General features: G+C 38.6%; 1 protein-coding gene across 2 annotated transcripts in view; it reads right to left on the bottom strand.

Annotated features, from left to right (window-relative positions):
- The window catches only part of NOTCH2 (notch receptor 2), a 163215-nt gene that overhangs the window by 17925 nt on the left and 128666 nt on the right, over positions 1 to 16624 (bottom strand). For both annotated transcript variants that reach the window (XM_027058256.2, XM_027058257.2), the window contains exons 18-23: positions 10085 to 10313; positions 9112 to 9313; positions 7512 to 7665; positions 6969 to 7153; positions 5353 to 5485; positions 129 to 365 (exon numbers count right to left, since the gene is read on the bottom strand). In XM_027058256.2, the coding sequence (XP_026914057.1) occupies positions 129 to 365; positions 5353 to 5485; positions 6969 to 7153; positions 7512 to 7665; positions 9112 to 9313; positions 10085 to 10313 (1140 nt within the window). The remainder of the gene's footprint in view (positions 1 to 128; positions 366 to 5352; positions 5486 to 6968; positions 7154 to 7511; positions 7666 to 9111; positions 9314 to 10084; positions 10314 to 16624) is intronic.

Consider the following 16624-nt stretch of genomic DNA (forward strand, 5'->3'; position numbering starts at 1 on the left):
TTAACCTGGTCTAGTTTTTCAGACGTAGGAAAAGCTTCACTTGGGTCTAGGTCATGACCTAAGAGCCCAATTTCCTCACTCAAAGGCCCTCGGAGGCAGAGCACGGGGGGCGGTGGGGAGGCTCTCACCAGTGAAGGCACTGCGGCAGACACACAGGTAGTCGTTGGTCAGCTGTATGCAGTCCAGGCTGCCCTCAGAGCTGCAGGGGTTGGAGAGGCACTCGTTGATGTCCCCCTCACACCGTTCTCCTGCAAAGCCGGGCAAGCAGCGGCAACTGTAGCCCCCAATCCTATCCACACACTGACCACCGTTAAGGCAGTGGGGACCGCCGGCACAGTCGTCAATGTTCTCTTCGCAGAGCAGGCCTGGAGGAAAGGGAAGAGATAAAGGATGACGACAACCTCGGAAAGCTGCTTTCCGGCAAAAAGACAGCCACCCTTGTTGGCACTTTACAGTTATTCAGGTTACACCGCTCCATCTGTGACGGGACATTTTAGGTCGGGCAAGGCGAAGCACACGCTTGATCCATGACAGCTGCCGTGCTCCCAGTGACCAGAGTGAAGGAAAGAACACACTCGGTGTTTCATGCATACTCTCCGCCACAACCCACCCAAGCGGTCCCCTGTGGGGTCGCTGGCATTATTTGTCCCACCTGAGAGACCAGGAATCTGAGCTCAAGAGAAACCCAGGAGTTTTCATTAATTTACTCCTTTGATTCTAACTATAAAAACAGTTCAAAAGAGACTATAACAATAAATACATAAATTACGAGTATGGAAAAACATTGGTAAGAATGGAACTAACTTTGGAGTGATATGTTTTAAGTTTTAGACCACTGACTTTTTCTATAAAGTAATGTGTACTAGTTTCTTATTTTTAAAAAATATAGGGAAAATATCCTGTTGAGAGCTCAAAGGTTATTCCATTTAAAACAGAACTCATTTTAATGTGCTATAGATGTAAATGAGCCATCTAGTATGAATATCTGTAAATATTTTTGAGAAACTACAAAAGAAATCAATGAAAATTCTAGAGCTGGTTCCATGAATGATTCAAAAAAATTACAAAAGAGGGGTGCCTGGGTGGCTCAGTTGTTTAAGTGTCCGACTCTCTTTTTTTTTTAATTTTTAAAAAATGTTTATTTATTTTTGAGAGAGACAGAGCGCATGAGAGGCAGAGGGGCAGAGAGAGAAGGAGACACAGAATCTGAAGCAGGCTCCAGGCTCTGAGCTGTCAGCACAGAGCCCAACGTGGGGCTCGAACTCATGGAGTGCAAGATCATGACCTGAACTGAAGTCAGCGGCTAACCGACTGAGCCACCCAGGTGCTCCGAGTGTCCGACTCTTGATCTCAGCTCAGGGCGTGATCTCACAGTTTTGTGAGATTGAGTCTTGAGTCAGTGTGGAACCTGCTGAGGACTCTCTCTCCCTCTGACCCTGTCCCACTCTCTCTCTCTCAAAATATGTAAGTAAACTTAAAAAAAAAATTACAAAATAAAGGAGAACAGTTCTGTATTCCCGCCACTTGCATTTGTAGCATACACTAATATAAGCAAGACTATTAAAAAGGAGAAAGAAAAATGGAAGAAAATACCTTATTTTCAATAGCAATAGCAAAACACAAATTGTAGGAATATTCTTTTTTTCAAATATTTACTTGAGAGACTGAGAGTGAGCGTTCCAATTATAGGAATTATCTTAAAAAGAAATGTACTACACCTATATGAAAACTTTAGAATAGTCCTGAAAGACACAAAAGAGATCTGAATAAATGAAAAGATGTTATGATTTGGTTAGGAAGACTCCTCCTTGTAAAGATGCCACTTTTCTCTACACAAATTCATAAATTTAATGTGACCACAATAAAAAAAAAATGCCATAAGGATTTTTTAACAGACAATCTGATTCTAAAATTATATGAAAAAATAAACTATAACCATAGCCTGGAAAACCTTGAAAACAAAGATCCTTAATAATTAAACCAGAGTGGTATTGATAAATTAATGGAACAATAAAGCAAATAAGAACATCCAGAAAAACACCCAAAAACACATGGGAATTTATAATTTGATAAAGGTGCCATCTCAAATTATTGTGTAAAAGATCAAATATTCAGTAAATTGTGTTGGGACAAATCAGCAGCCACATGGAAAAATGCTCCAGTATTCTAGTATTTGAAGAAAATATGGGAGAATTCCTTTACAGTCTTAGAGTGTAGAAAGTGTTGCTGATTAGGATTCAAAATCCAGAAGCCATAAAAAAAGACTGATAATTCCAATCTGATTAAAAATAAAGAGCTCTGGGGGTGCCTGGGAGGCTTGGTTTCAGCTCAGGTCATGAACTCACGGTGTGTGGGATCAAGCCACACATCAGGCTCTGCACTGACAGTGCAAAGCCATTGGCAGTCTCTCTCTCTCTCCCTCTCTCTGCCCTCCTCTGCTCACACACACACACACTCTCTCTCAAAATCAATTAAGTAAACTTAAAAAAAAAATCTTTCAAAGAAAAAAGAAAAAGCTCTGCATGAAAAAAATCATTAAGAAAATCAAAGACAAAAAATAACATATTGATAATATTTTGTATCATAGATAATCTCTGTTAAATATTAAGATGAATAATGTAACAGGAAAAAAGGATATAGAGACAAACAGAAACCACTGAAAGAGGAAAACCAAATGATTTGTAGATGAGAAGACGTCCAACCACACACTGTGGAGAAGCCAGTATGCTGATACACTGCAATTTAGTAGTATGAATCAAAATGCACGTATTCTCTAATCCAGCAATTCCATTTCTGAAGATTTATCTACAAATGTACACATGCAAGAAACCCCAAATTCCTGTCACTAGGGCACTGGTTAAATAAATTATGGTATGCTAATAGGGAATTCTGTAGGATGAAAAAGATTAAGGAAGTTCTACAAATTGATATGGAAACATCTCCAATTAAGTAAAGAAAAAAAAAATCAAGTGCAAGAGGGTAACTAATAATACACTATCTTCAGAGTAAGAAGTGGGGTAAGTAAAAATATCTTTGTATTTGACTACTACACACATAAAGAAATTCTGAAGGACACATAAAAAACTCTAGAAAGATACACAAGAAAGTAAAATAAAGTGGAGGTTACTTGGTGGTGGGAGAGGAAGAACTAGGTATGGGGAAGGAGAACAGAAGGAGATTTCACCTCACGCTTTTGCTACATGTGTATATATTTGTTGCGTGTGCATCTATGTATAAAATTTTGGACCATGTGCATATATTGCCTATTTACAAACTAAATCAAAAACACAAAAGTAAAGAACAAAACCAGTTTGTGATTCCACTGTCACAGAATATCTGGTAATTAGGGACTGCTAGTAAAATGAATGTGATGCCTCCCGTCAGGAGGGAACCAGCAGTAGTGGACAGACCTGTCAAGTGGCAATGAGCTCAACCTCAGCCTGGAGCAAAATAGCAGAGACAGGAAGAATAGTCAGCCCTTGACCTGGAACTGGAGGTGCTCCCCAGGCCAGGATCCAAAGGTCAGGAGTACTGAAATAAAAACAATCTTTGTGATAACTCTCACAATGAGCTTCTAGGATTTGACAGGGTCCTGAGTGTTTACCAATGGACAGAGAAGTCAAGCCAGGAGAAATAAATACCATTCTACATACCTAAGCAAGCACACATAGTATGATAACGCAATGAATTCTGATGATAAACTCAAAGAGATCCATACCTACACACATCATAACCAAAAGGTCGTAGGACAGGATTCTGAAAGTACCAAGAGGGAAGCAACTTGCCCCGCACAAGGGATCCTTAATAAGGATTTCACATGAAAAAACAAAAACCTGGAGGTCAAAAGCAGTTGGATGACATATACAAAGTACGGAAAGAAACAGATTGTCAATAATAATAGCAAAACTATGTTTAAGCTATCCTTAACAAACAGAAGAGAGAACTTTTTTGCTTTATGAAATGGTCCATTCTAAGGCTGACATCTGTAATTTATAAAATGATTATGGTATAGGACAAATCTTAGTGTGTAACAAATATCCATGTGCTCTCCCACATTCCCAGTCTCCCTTGGAGTTAGGCGGAGACCATTTTGCTAATTCTGGCTGGTGTGCTGTGAGCAGTAATGATGTGCGTCACCTTCAGACTGAGGTAGTGAGAGCTGCTGCATGGCCCTACAAGTGTCTCTCCTCCTCTGCCCTGCAGGCCCTGGAGGCCAAGGGCTTGCAACCACATATCTAAAAAGAGAGAGAGGTAGCTCAACACACTCAGACTTTGAGTGACCAAAAAAACAAAAACAAAAACAAACAAACGAAAAACATTGTTGTGTTAAGCCAATGAGATCTGAGATTTGATCTACCACTACCAGAATCAGAGCTTGTCCTAAACGGTAAAATTACTAAAAGGAACAAACTAATAATGAATCAAAATCACTTCTACTTCCCTTTGAACTACTGATTTCTAGAGCAGAGAACAACTCACCTTTTCACAGGACAAATTTCAGATATTAAAAACCCATTTCTCTTGAGTTTTCTCTTCCTCTTTAACCTCATTGCTCAGTGACTAGCCTATTAGTGGGGGTGCTCTCCTATTTTAATTTAGCCAAATTCTGAACTCAAGGAAGGTAAACTGTCAAAATTCATGAACATAAAGGTCTAAGTGTAAATTCTTCCCTGACATTCTATTCTCTTTGACACTGAGAATGAATTTTGCCATCGTGGATGGCTTCAGCATTTTTTTTTTTTTAATTTTTTTTACAGGCTGCTCAGAACAGGTAGGGTTATAAGTACACCTCTTCTAACAAACAATACTCTGAGCTCTCTCCAGAAGACTGTTTGGAGGCAGGGGCGATGCTCCATCATTCAGTCTAGGGCTGGACTCCACAGGCTTGACTGCAATTCTTAGTTGCAGCTGTAGTCCATCAACTTCCTCCCCTGGGCTTATGGAAATAAGCAAATGTTTTCATTTCATTCATTCCCCCACCTTATGGAGGCAAAACTTGGCAGGTTTAAACAAATACATAAACTAGTAAATGTGAATTATTTATTCAAGAGACCACTAGTTATTTTCCCTTGAAGCACCAAGAAATCCTGCTAACCAGGCTAATTTTGCTGCAACACTGTATCATTTCCACATTCTGTGTTTCACGGAACATTAGATGGCAACAACCACCAGACAGAACTGAGAACATGAGTCAGAACATCACAACTAGGCAAGAGACGAGAGAAGGAAATGGCTTGAATGACCAGAATCCAGAACTAAATAGTTAATTTTTAAAAATGTCTTCCACACAAAAATGGACTTATAACTTGAGAAAATGTCCTAGATGGAGGACAGGTAGGGCTGACTTCATACCTCGAGTGCCTGGTGGACAGGAGCACTTGAAATGGTTCACAAGGTCGACACAGGTGCCTCCGTTCTGGCATGGCTGATTCTGGCACTCGTCCACTTCATACTCACAATTGACACCCTGATATCCTGGGACACACTGACAGGAACAAGCAAAAAGGAAGAAACACTGGAGCATTGTTGGAAACAGCCCACCAGAGCAAATGAGATCTCAAAGGTTGCTGTATACCTTTGCTCACCCCCTGGCCCCCACCCAGCTCTTACACGTTTCTCTGGCACTATCACACGTCCTACCAATCATCCTACGCCGGGCCAACTTGCAGCTTACTGGCATTTACATCTTCCAGCTGAAAGGCCACTTTATAGCAAAGGCAAGGACTGAATATTCTGAGGGATATTTCAAGAGTTGCCCCCGCACGAAACTTTCATTGCTCCTCCGTGCAGGTTTTTCCATCTTTAAAATACGCATTCCTTGGTATGTGATGAGGACCCTATAACTCAGTCCAATGGTATGTAGTTAACACACTGCATTTATTGACCTCTAGATTCAGGAAACCGCATGTATGTGTGAGAAACTGGTTGAGACAGGGATGGGGTGTGCAGTGCTAGCTAATATGGGGTTTGAGTGATTTCAGGGCTGATTGAGGGAAAAAGACCTTGACCATGAAGTGGCTTTATTGGCTAGTGCTTTGACAGGTTTGCATGTGAGGGCTTCCCTCACAGCACAAGACTGTCCAGAGCAGGGAGGAGGGTAGGGAGAGGAAGGCAAGTGAATTCCAAGGGAAGGGGGTAACAGAGAGGGGGCTTACATGTTTGGTGATGTCACTCTACAGCCAAGCCAGAGTATCTGGTCAGAAAGCTCTGAAGGGCAACACTGGCTTGGTGGGGGGTCGTTGGGTACAGTTTTGCAGAATACACAAAACAGGAAGGCTCTGAATTGCTAAAAATCTGCTCATTAGGGCTATTTTTAAAACAACTGGATGTGTAAAAATTTGAGTTTGGCATTGGTGGCTTTTGAACTAACGGGAGGAAATAACTGCAGGGCCAATATAAAGAGGGAATCTTTGGTTCATTTATGAGAAGTAACGCTTTTCTTGGTGTTCCTAGGTGGCCTGAACTGGTATCAAATTCAAGTCTCTGGTGTTCTGTTAACATCTTGCTGTAACCATTATCAGCCCAGCCAATAGGAAGATGGTGACATATTCCTTAAGACACACACTTCCTCAAATACATACATGTAATACTTAGTGTGATGCTACATGGAACAGGCTAAGCAACTTGGGACACACCTCAAAGTGGCTTTTCCTATCTCAGCTGCTATTCAGGGAAGTGCCAGGGGCCACTGAGCTGTTGGCCTGTGAAATGCACTCTGGCAGTGAATGTTGGCTCTGAATCCTAAGGCAACTCTGTGGAATGAGACGGTCGCAGACCTCTATGCTAACTTATTACACAAGAGAACTGAAAGAAATGGTGATCAGTAAACAATGTAATGATGATCGGTTAAAAAAAAATTATAAACTGTAAAAATAAGTCATAGGCAGCTAAATTCAGTATGCTAGGGCTCACAATAGTTGAGCCATCTTTGGGAGGTCTCTGACCTCTGCCTGCTCAGCGCAACTTACCTCACATCTATACCCGCCGATGAAGTCCCTGCAAGTGGCTCCGTGCTGGCAGGGGTTGGACGAGCACTCATCGAGCTGCTCCTCACAGTAGCTCCCGGTGTAGCCCAGGGGGCACTGGCATTGATGCGAGTTTCCAGCATTGATGCAGATGCCAGAGTGCTGGCACAGGTGGTCAATGGACACCCCTAGGAAGCCCAGTACAGGACAGACATCACAGAAGAGCACACAACACATCAGGTTCAGACCAACTAACTGTACTATTGTATAGTTTATGACACTCAGCACCAGATTTATATTAAAAATAAATAAGCTCTGAAAGTGGAATATGCCTTTGTCTCATTTTAAATACATTTCTTTTTGAAACCTCTAAGCTTGTGCCTCTGCCCTTTCACCTTCCGTCTCAGACCCTGTCTGTAGAGCCTTGCCCACCCACCCCTGTCTGCTCTTCCCTCTCATCCCATGATAACAATACCTGCTCTAAAACACTGCTAGTTGGCTGATACTTCAGGGAGTGACCCCAGGGCCCAAGGGGGCAGAGCTCACCTCTGTGGAAAGCCGCCACCTCACAGGATACATTGGGCACATCACAGTAAGCACCAGCCCATCCAGACGGACACAGACACCGGGACTCTGCTTTTTCCTGAACGCAAGTACCTTTGTTTTTACATGGAGACCGACTACAGAGGTTCACTAGGGTCTGAAAACGGAAGCATACACGTACATCAATATCCAAATACCAGAAATGAAGAAAATGTCACACTGCATTACTGCATTTTAAGAATCAAAGGAAAGCACACTAATTAAAAAAATTTATATATATATATATCCCTCACCCAAGCCTTAAAATAGTCCAGTGTTCCCAGGTAATCTCATTATTTTATATAGTCTAATTCCTCTGGCTCTACTTAAAAAAAATTGTTACGACAGAAGCTTAAGAATTTGAGGGAGTCTAATATTTAATAGGTTAAGTTATTTCCTAATGTTATGATTATGTCCAGATCTGTGACACCCCACCCCCCCTCCACGTAGGGCCAGAAAGAAAGAAAGTTACAGCTATCAGACAGGACTGTGACACCTATGCTAATCCTGTGGGACAAATCTACATGGGTCTCAATCAAATCTGTCCATGGTGGATATGAGTAAAAGGACTTAAAGCCTGTTAAACCTAAAAGCTGCCACAGAGCTTACTTGGAGGGAGAAAATTGAGCTTATGAAAAATGAGGCCAAGAATATGAGCAGACTAGTCCCTTTCTCCCTAGCTCACATGTGGTGACCTGACCCCCGGGCAGAGCAAGGTCACACTCACAACATGGAGTGTTCATGAAAGAAGGTGCCAGTGGGTATGGGTGGAGAGTTCTCTTGGCACATGTAACCTCACACCGTGAGAATGAACAAAAGCCCGAGGAAGAATGTCCTTCTAATCCACAGAATCAGCACCAAGCTGTTTAATATGCAGTGGTGGTTATTTGCATGACCAATACAGCCAAAGCCTTATGGAAGCGTACCCTGTAAGGCTAGTTAAATTTGGCCACTTAATCCTAAATTCTTTGGAGTTCTGTTATTCTATCATCCCATCATTGTTTAAGAGGTAAAAATAGCATAAAATTAAACATAATGCTGTTTGGTATGCAACCTTGGAAAGGTTACTTTGCCCCTTGGGGACTCAGTTTCTTCTTCCATGAAATGAAAAGCTGCCCTAGTTGGCTCTGAGGGGTCCTTCCATCCTAACAGTATATGAAAATGTATATTTATATATTTGAATTTAAAAGACATGTGACTAACTTGGTTTTGAGAATAACAGTGCAAGACATGGTAATTATTATCATTATCCTCCTAGAAACTGTATCTGACCTTTAAAGACTATTTTAATTATTCTTTACTTCCCTTTTTGTATTTCCAACATAAAAAACATCTATGTGCTTATTTCCCACGTGTGTTTTTCTGTAGTTCTTGGTTAGCCTGTTACAACAGTCTTACGCTTGTTAATCTGTATAATCTTGCCAATGTCACCATTTTGGAATCTACCAGCTATTAGATTTATCTCAGAGACATCCCCCAAGACAGAATTTTCTTTTTTAGGAGGGGTTTATTCTGCTTAGAAGAGAACTGTAATATTCAGCAGAGTGGGATGAAATGTAATTACCTGACAGTTTTTGCCAGTGTAGCCCAAGGGGCAGGTGCAGCGGTAGGTACCCAGGCCATCAACACATACTCCTTCATTTAGGCATGGATGAGAGTTGCATTCATTGATCTCATGGAGGCAGAAGGGGCCAGTGAAGCCCACAGGACACAAGCAAGAGAAGGAGTTAATCCCGTCGACACACGTGCCACCATTGAAACAGGAGCTAAGAAGCAGAGAGAGCAATTCCAGCTATGTAATGTGGTTCCTCACACCTGCTCCTTAAAAAGTAAGGTTCGTAGAAGCTAACAAGTTACAGAGGCCAATGCTCCTAAGCATCTTAAACTCTTAGATCTAGTAAATTTTCTTTTTCTAAATTACACCGAGTGCCAGTCAGCTTCCTGGCTTCCTTTCTACAACCAAAAAGCTCAGAGTATTTAAAAGGCTGAGTTTATTAGAGATTCCTAGAGAAAGCGAAGGTTTCCAGGTTTTACCCAGTCCTTCTGTGGTTTTCCATGTATCACATTTCATTTTATCCCCAAGTCAATTTAACTTATAAGAAAAGTGCTACATAAATAGCTCTTGACTCCAGATTTCTTTCTGAAAGAGAAACATAATATACTTGTTGGAATAAAAAAAGAAAGAAAGAAACCACTCAGAAATTACTAAAGAGTGATGAAAAATCTGCGAAGAAACAGGAATTTTTAAATTGTCAGCTGAAATGAACAAGAGACCAAGAGGAGAATGGAACAGAATTATAACTCTTTCTGTTCCCAAGCATTAGAAACAAATGAAGACCTATCCCACTAGGCTTTTCAACCTCTGACCTTTGACCTGCTAACTACATATCCCAAGGGAATCAGGAACGGGGCAACAGGAGAGGACTATGGAATTGGACCCAAATGGACACCTTATTCCTGCCCTGCAATCCCATTACTGTGCTCCTTTCTCCCTTTTCCCCATAAGACACTGGTGCCTCAGCATATGGCTTGCTCACCTCTCAGTGCACTCATCGATGTTGTTCTCACAGTGGACTCCATCAAATCCCGCCTGGCACTTGCAAGTGTAACTGTTGACATAGTCGGAGCAGGTCCCTCCATTCTTACACGGTTCACTCAGACACTCATTCATGTCTGTCTGACACTTATCCCCAATAAAGCCAGGGTGGCACAGACAGGAGAAAGTATTCACTCCATCTACACAGGAACCTCCATTCTGGCAAGGATCTAAGTCATTACACACAAGAATTAGAGCTGTGAACTACAGCATCAATTTCATCTTAGACCTATAAAGATGAGCGACCTGAACTGAATCACACTAATAACAGTAACAATTCTGCCTTGTCTCTATTCGGACTTTTCTTTACATCTATTTTGCCTTGACTTCTCCATTTACAAAAATGAATGCAGTTAACACTTGCCTGAGATTCTTAACCTGTTTGACAACTGGACTGAACTAAACATACACCACTAACAGTTTTGCAAAATTAACAGTCCTAAAACTTACATTGGTCCCCCACATACTTGCTAATCAAATATGTGCCCCCAATACACAGAATCTCAAAACTATCAGTAAAAATTTTCAAAAGGTCCATGTGGTGATGGAGTGGGTGGGGTAGGACAGGATATATACTAATCAGCCCCCTGTGCTGATCTCTCTTTCCTATCTTTTCCCTCTCTCTTTCCCTCCCTTCAGCTTTCCTTTCCTTTCCTTCTCTCTTCTTTCTCTTGTTTTATTTTCTAGATTTAGGTAGAATTAGGAAACATTAAAAAAAATTTAAATAACACATAGCTCAATCTTAGAACAGTTTAGATTCACAGCAATTAATCAATGAATTTTGAGCTACTATCATGGCATGGTCCTCTGAAATACAGATGGCATATAAATCAGAACAAGAAAAATAAGAGGTAGATCCTATTCTTGAGGACTTTAAAACCAAACTGCAAAGACAGGTCACTTACATAAAAGGAGAACTAAACATCAGGTGGGTAATGTAGCCCCTTTTTATACGAGGGATATTTATTACCTTATTCATCTATTATGCTAATTCTACTCTAAGGCCCATCTGTGATCTTTACTGGAAAAATTGCAAAAATCACATTATCCCTTCTTATCCACAGTACATAGCACACAGCTATTGTAATTTCCATAACATCTTTCAGGAAACTCACCATAATTTACTGGATTATTTTAAGCTAACTGTAAATATTGCTAGTTTTACTTCAAATAGGAAAATTTTTAAGTACTGAAAGTTTTGACTGATGTAACAATTAATGTGGAAAGGGGTTCCAAATAATTTGATTTCAGTCCCTTAAATTTCTCCATCGACTGTGCCATGGACTTATTTTTCTTCACTATTTGTTACACAATGTTGAATTTGTCTATGTATCTTTTTTTTTTTTTTTTTTTTTGCTAATATACTATGCATTTCATGAATGTAAGCACTGGGTTTTTATCTATTTTAGCACTGCCAGGACCTAGTTTGGTGCCATCCATATGATGATCTGAAATTATGTTTGCTGTGAATTAGGTGCCATTAATCTTTAAATTCTTTTTTTTTTTTTTAACGTTTATTCATTTTTGAGAGACAGAGAGACAGCGCATGAGCGGGGAAGGGTAGAGAGAGGGAGACAAAGAATCCAAAGCGGGCTCCAGGCTCTGAGCTGTCAGCACAGAGCCCGATGTGGGGCTGGAACTCACGAACTGTGAGATCATGACCTGAGCCGAAGTCAGACGCTCAACCGACTGAGCCACCCAGGCGCCCCAGGTGCCATTATTCTTAACTCACTGTGATAACCTTGTTTGAAGTTTAATGATTTAATTACCACACAGATAACTGAGTGCGGATTAAGCAGTGAGTACTGATAAGTAACTGAGTATATCACATGCATAGGATGAAACTATTAGAGCTGAGGAAAGAACCAGAAAAAAGTAGGCAGAACAATCCCAAGAGTTTATACTAGGCTGAGAATAGCTCATGTCCATGACAGGCAAAATGAAAAGACCTCCTAACTAAGCACTAAGTAGGATCCTCAGAGAGTACCGTTTCAGTAGCAAGTTATTTTAGCCCTAGACTAAAGGCTGTTCTGGACCTAACAAATCCTGAAGAAAAGACCCAAAATGATCAAACTGTTTCCAAATGATCCTTAAACAAAGCTTCAATATATCCTAAAGATTTTTTTAAAGTCTAGTATCCAATAAAAAATTACCAGGCAGGCAAAGAAGAAACATAATTCATGATGAGGATAAAAATCAACAACAGAAACATACCCAGGAATTTCCCATATGGTAGAATAAGTGTGGGGACAATAAAGCAACTATGATAAATATACTCTGTATGTTCAAGAAGAAAGCATGAACATGACAAGGAGAGAAAGTTATGAGAAAGACTCAAATCAAACTTCTAGAGATAAAAATACAACAAAGAGAAAAATATATACTGGATGGGATTAACAGCAAACAAAACACTAAAGAGGAAATGTTTATGCGACCTGAAGATAGATCATGATATCTTCAAATAATAAAATTATCTAAAATGAAACACTGAGGAAAAAACTTTAAAAAATAAGTAAAATAGCGTGTTGGTGAGTAGGGAGACAATTTCAAGCAACCTAAAAGATGTATGATATAAAAGTTGTAAAGGGGAAGCAAAAAGGTCTTGAAAAAACAGTAGTTGAATATTTTCTGAATTTGGATCCATCTATCCAAAAAGGTCGATGAACCCCAAACAAAAGAAACATGAAGACTAATGAAGGGCATCATAATCAAATTGCTAAAACTCAGTGGAAAGAAAATATCTTAAAAATAGCCATGGGAGAGAAAATAACATATAGAAAAACAAATGTAAAAAGTATTGCAGATTTCTCCTCAGAAACAATGCATGGCAGAAAACAATGGAAGGATGACTGGAAAGTGCTGGAGGGAAAAGTCAACTTGGACTCTACTCCCCATGAAAATATCTTTGAAAGCTACGGCAAAATAAAAACCTTTTCAAAAACACAAAAGCAGAAAGAATTAATCACCAGGAGATAAGCACTACCAGAAATATTAAAGGAATTTCTTCAGGCAGAAGGAAAATGACACTTGGTGGAAATGCATATCGATGCATAAGAATGAAAAACACCAGAAGCTGTAAATATGTTGTAAGTATAAGGGCTGTTAATTTATTTTTTAAATGTCTTGAAAAATTAATTGACCATTTGAAGCAAAGATAATATTTTGGGGGGTTTATGATATATATATTATATGACAACAATAGAACAGAGGGCAGTAGTGTAAATTTAAGTATACTGTTGTAAGGCTTTTATGTGCTATACAAAGTAGTATAGTTGAGGTAAATTTTAATGAGTTAGAGTTGCATACTGCAAACTCAAAACCACCCCCCCCAAAAAAATATATGCCAGTGAAGAAATAAAATGTAATTATAAAAATGCTCAATTATTCCAAAAGAAGGCCAAAAAAAAGGGGGGGGGGGAGGAAGAAGGCAAAAAAGAAGGAAAAAGATAAAGTAAAATGTAAGATGGCAAATATTTAACTCAGTCATATCACCATCAACCATTAAATTTAAATGGCATGAACACCTCACTTAGAAGACAGAGGGTATCACAGTGAAGAGAAAAAGCAAGACTCAATATATGCTCTCCAAAAAAAAACCCATACTTTAAAGACACACATAGGCCAAAACTAAAAGGATGGAAAAAATGCATACTCTAACAATAAACAAAAGAAAAGTTAAGTAGGTATATTAATATCTGGCAAAGGAGGCTTCAGAGTACGAAATATCAATTACAAGGGCTAAACAAGGTCATTTCATGACAAAGGACTAATTCTTCAAGAGGACATAATAATCTTAAATGTTTATGTACTTAATATCAGGGCTTCAAAATACATTAAGCAAAAACTGATAGAATTACAAGGAGAAATAGACAAATAATTGTGGCAGATTTCAATATCACTCTGTCAATAATTTATAGAATAAGCAGACAGAAAATCAGGGAAGACCTAAAAATACTATTAACCAATTTGAATTAATAGCATTTATAGAACACTCCACCAAAAAAAAAAAAAACCAACATAAAATAAACATTCTTTTTTTTTTTTTTTAATTTTTAACATTTATTTATTATTGAGAGACAGAGAGACAGAGTATGAGCAGGGGAGGGGCAGAGAGAGGGGGAGACACAGATACTGAAGCAGGCTCCAGGCTCCATGCTGTCAGCACAGAGCCTGATGCGGGGCTTGAACTCGCGAACTGTGAGATCATGACCTGAGTTGAAGTCCGACCCTTAACCAACTAAGCCACTCAGGCACCCCAATAAACATTCTTTTCAAGTGCATACAGAACACTTACCAAAACAGACCATAAGACTAGGGCATAAGACATGCTTTAATGCATTTTAAATAATCCAATCAATAGATGAAAAAAGTATGTTCTCTGATCACAATGGAATTAAACTAGATGTCAATAACAAAAACTATCTGGAAGGAATCAGCAACAAAAGATATTTGGAATTAGCAACAACATGGATGGAGTTAGAGTATAATGCTAAGCAAAATAAGTCAGTCCGAGAAAGATAAATACCATATGATTTCACTCATATGTGGAATTTAAGAAAACAAATGCACAAAGGGAAAAGAGAGAGAGAAACCAAGAACCAGACTCTTAACTATAGAGAACAAACTGATGGTTACCAGAGGGGAGGTGGGTGGGAGGATGGGTAAAATAGGTGATGGGGATTAAAGAGTACACTTATCATGATGAGCACTGAGTAATGTATGGAAGTGTTCAATCACTATATTGTACACCTGAAACTAATAGAATGCTTCATGTTAACTATACTGGAATTAAAATTAAAAACTTAATTAAAAAGATATTTGGAATTAAAGAACACACTTGTAAATAATCTATGAGTCAAAAAACAAATCAAAATGGAAATTAGAAAAGTATTTTCTGAGTTGGGGGAAAAAAAACCATGATATATCAAAATTTGTGAAATACAGCTAAAGCAGTGTTTTGAGAAAAAAAAAGCACTAAATGCCTACTATGTCTATGGTCTAAGCTTCCATCTTAAACTGGGAAAAGAAGGGCAAACTAGATCCAAAATAGAAAGAATAAAGAGCAGAAATCAATGAAATTGAAAATAGTAAAATAATTGAGAAAAATCATGAAACTGAAAAGATTACTAAAATCTGTAACCTACCAGTAGCAATCACAAAGAAAAGAGAGAAGATGTAAATTACCAATATCTGAAATCAGTGAAGGGAAATCATCACAGATCTTACAGACATTAAAAGCACAATAAGGGAATATTATGAATGCCAATAATTCTGACAACTTAGAGTAAAACTCATTCTTTGAAAGATACAAATTACCAATGCTCAATAAAAAAGAAATAGATACCCTGAATAACTATATCTATTAAAGAAATTAAATTTACAATTAAAACTTTCCCAGAAAGCAAGTTCCAGACCTAGATGTTTAGTAGATGTAATACCAATTGTATACAAACTCTTTCAGTAAATAGAAAGGAAACAATTCCCAAGTGGTTCTGAGGCTGGCATTGCCTTTGTACCAAAACCATACAAATACAGTACAAGAAATTGGGGAACAATATCCCTAATAAATGTATATACCCACAAAAATTTGTAACAAAACTTTAGGAAATCATATCCAATAACATATGAGAGAGAGAATATATCATGACCAAGCAGAATTTACCCCAGGAATTTAAGGTTTAACATTTGAAAATTAATTAACATAATTCACTTATATATTAAAAAATATATTACCACCTCAACAGATACAGAAAAATCATTTGAAAAAAATCAACATTCATTCATCATAAAAAGAAAAAACTTTCAGCAAATTAGGAGTATATGGTAAAATCCTCAACTTGATAGAAGAACAAGGAAAAAAACCCAAAATCATACTTAGTGGCAACAAAGTAACATCATACTTAGTGGCAAGAAACTACATACATGCTTCCCCCACCAGAATCAAGAACAAATAAAGATTTGCTTCTCTTACTACTTCTATTTTGCATTTACTAAAAGTCTTAGCCAGTGCAACAATGTACGAAAAAGAAAATGTATACAGATTTAAAAAGAATTAAAATGTAGAATGGCTATACTTATTTAGAGATTACACGATTATTTGTTAAAAAAAAAATTCCTGGGGTGCCTGGGTGCTCAGTTGCTAAAGCATCAGATGCTTGACCTCCGCTCAGGTCATGATCTCATGGTTTGTGAGTTTGAGCCCCACATCGGGGTCTGTGCTGACAATGCGAAGTCTGCTTGGGATTCTGTCTCCCTCTCTCTCTCTCTGCCCCTCCCCTGCTTGCTCTCTATCTCTCTCTAAAAATAAATAAAAATAAACTTAAAAAAAATTTTTTTTTAAATTCCGGAAATCTAAACTAAACTTAGAAGCTAAACTAATCTAGAATTAATAAGTGAGGTTAGCAAGATTACAACACAAAATTACTCTTTAAAGTCTAAAAAGAAAAATCTTTAAAACTCACACTACATGTAAAATTAAACT

The sequence above is a fragment of the Acinonyx jubatus genome, chromosome C1 (genome assembly GCF_027475565.1).
Source record: "Acinonyx jubatus isolate Ajub_Pintada_27869175 chromosome C1, VMU_Ajub_asm_v1.0, whole genome shotgun sequence".
Lineage (NCBI taxonomy): Eukaryota > Metazoa > Chordata > Mammalia > Carnivora > Felidae > Acinonyx > Acinonyx jubatus.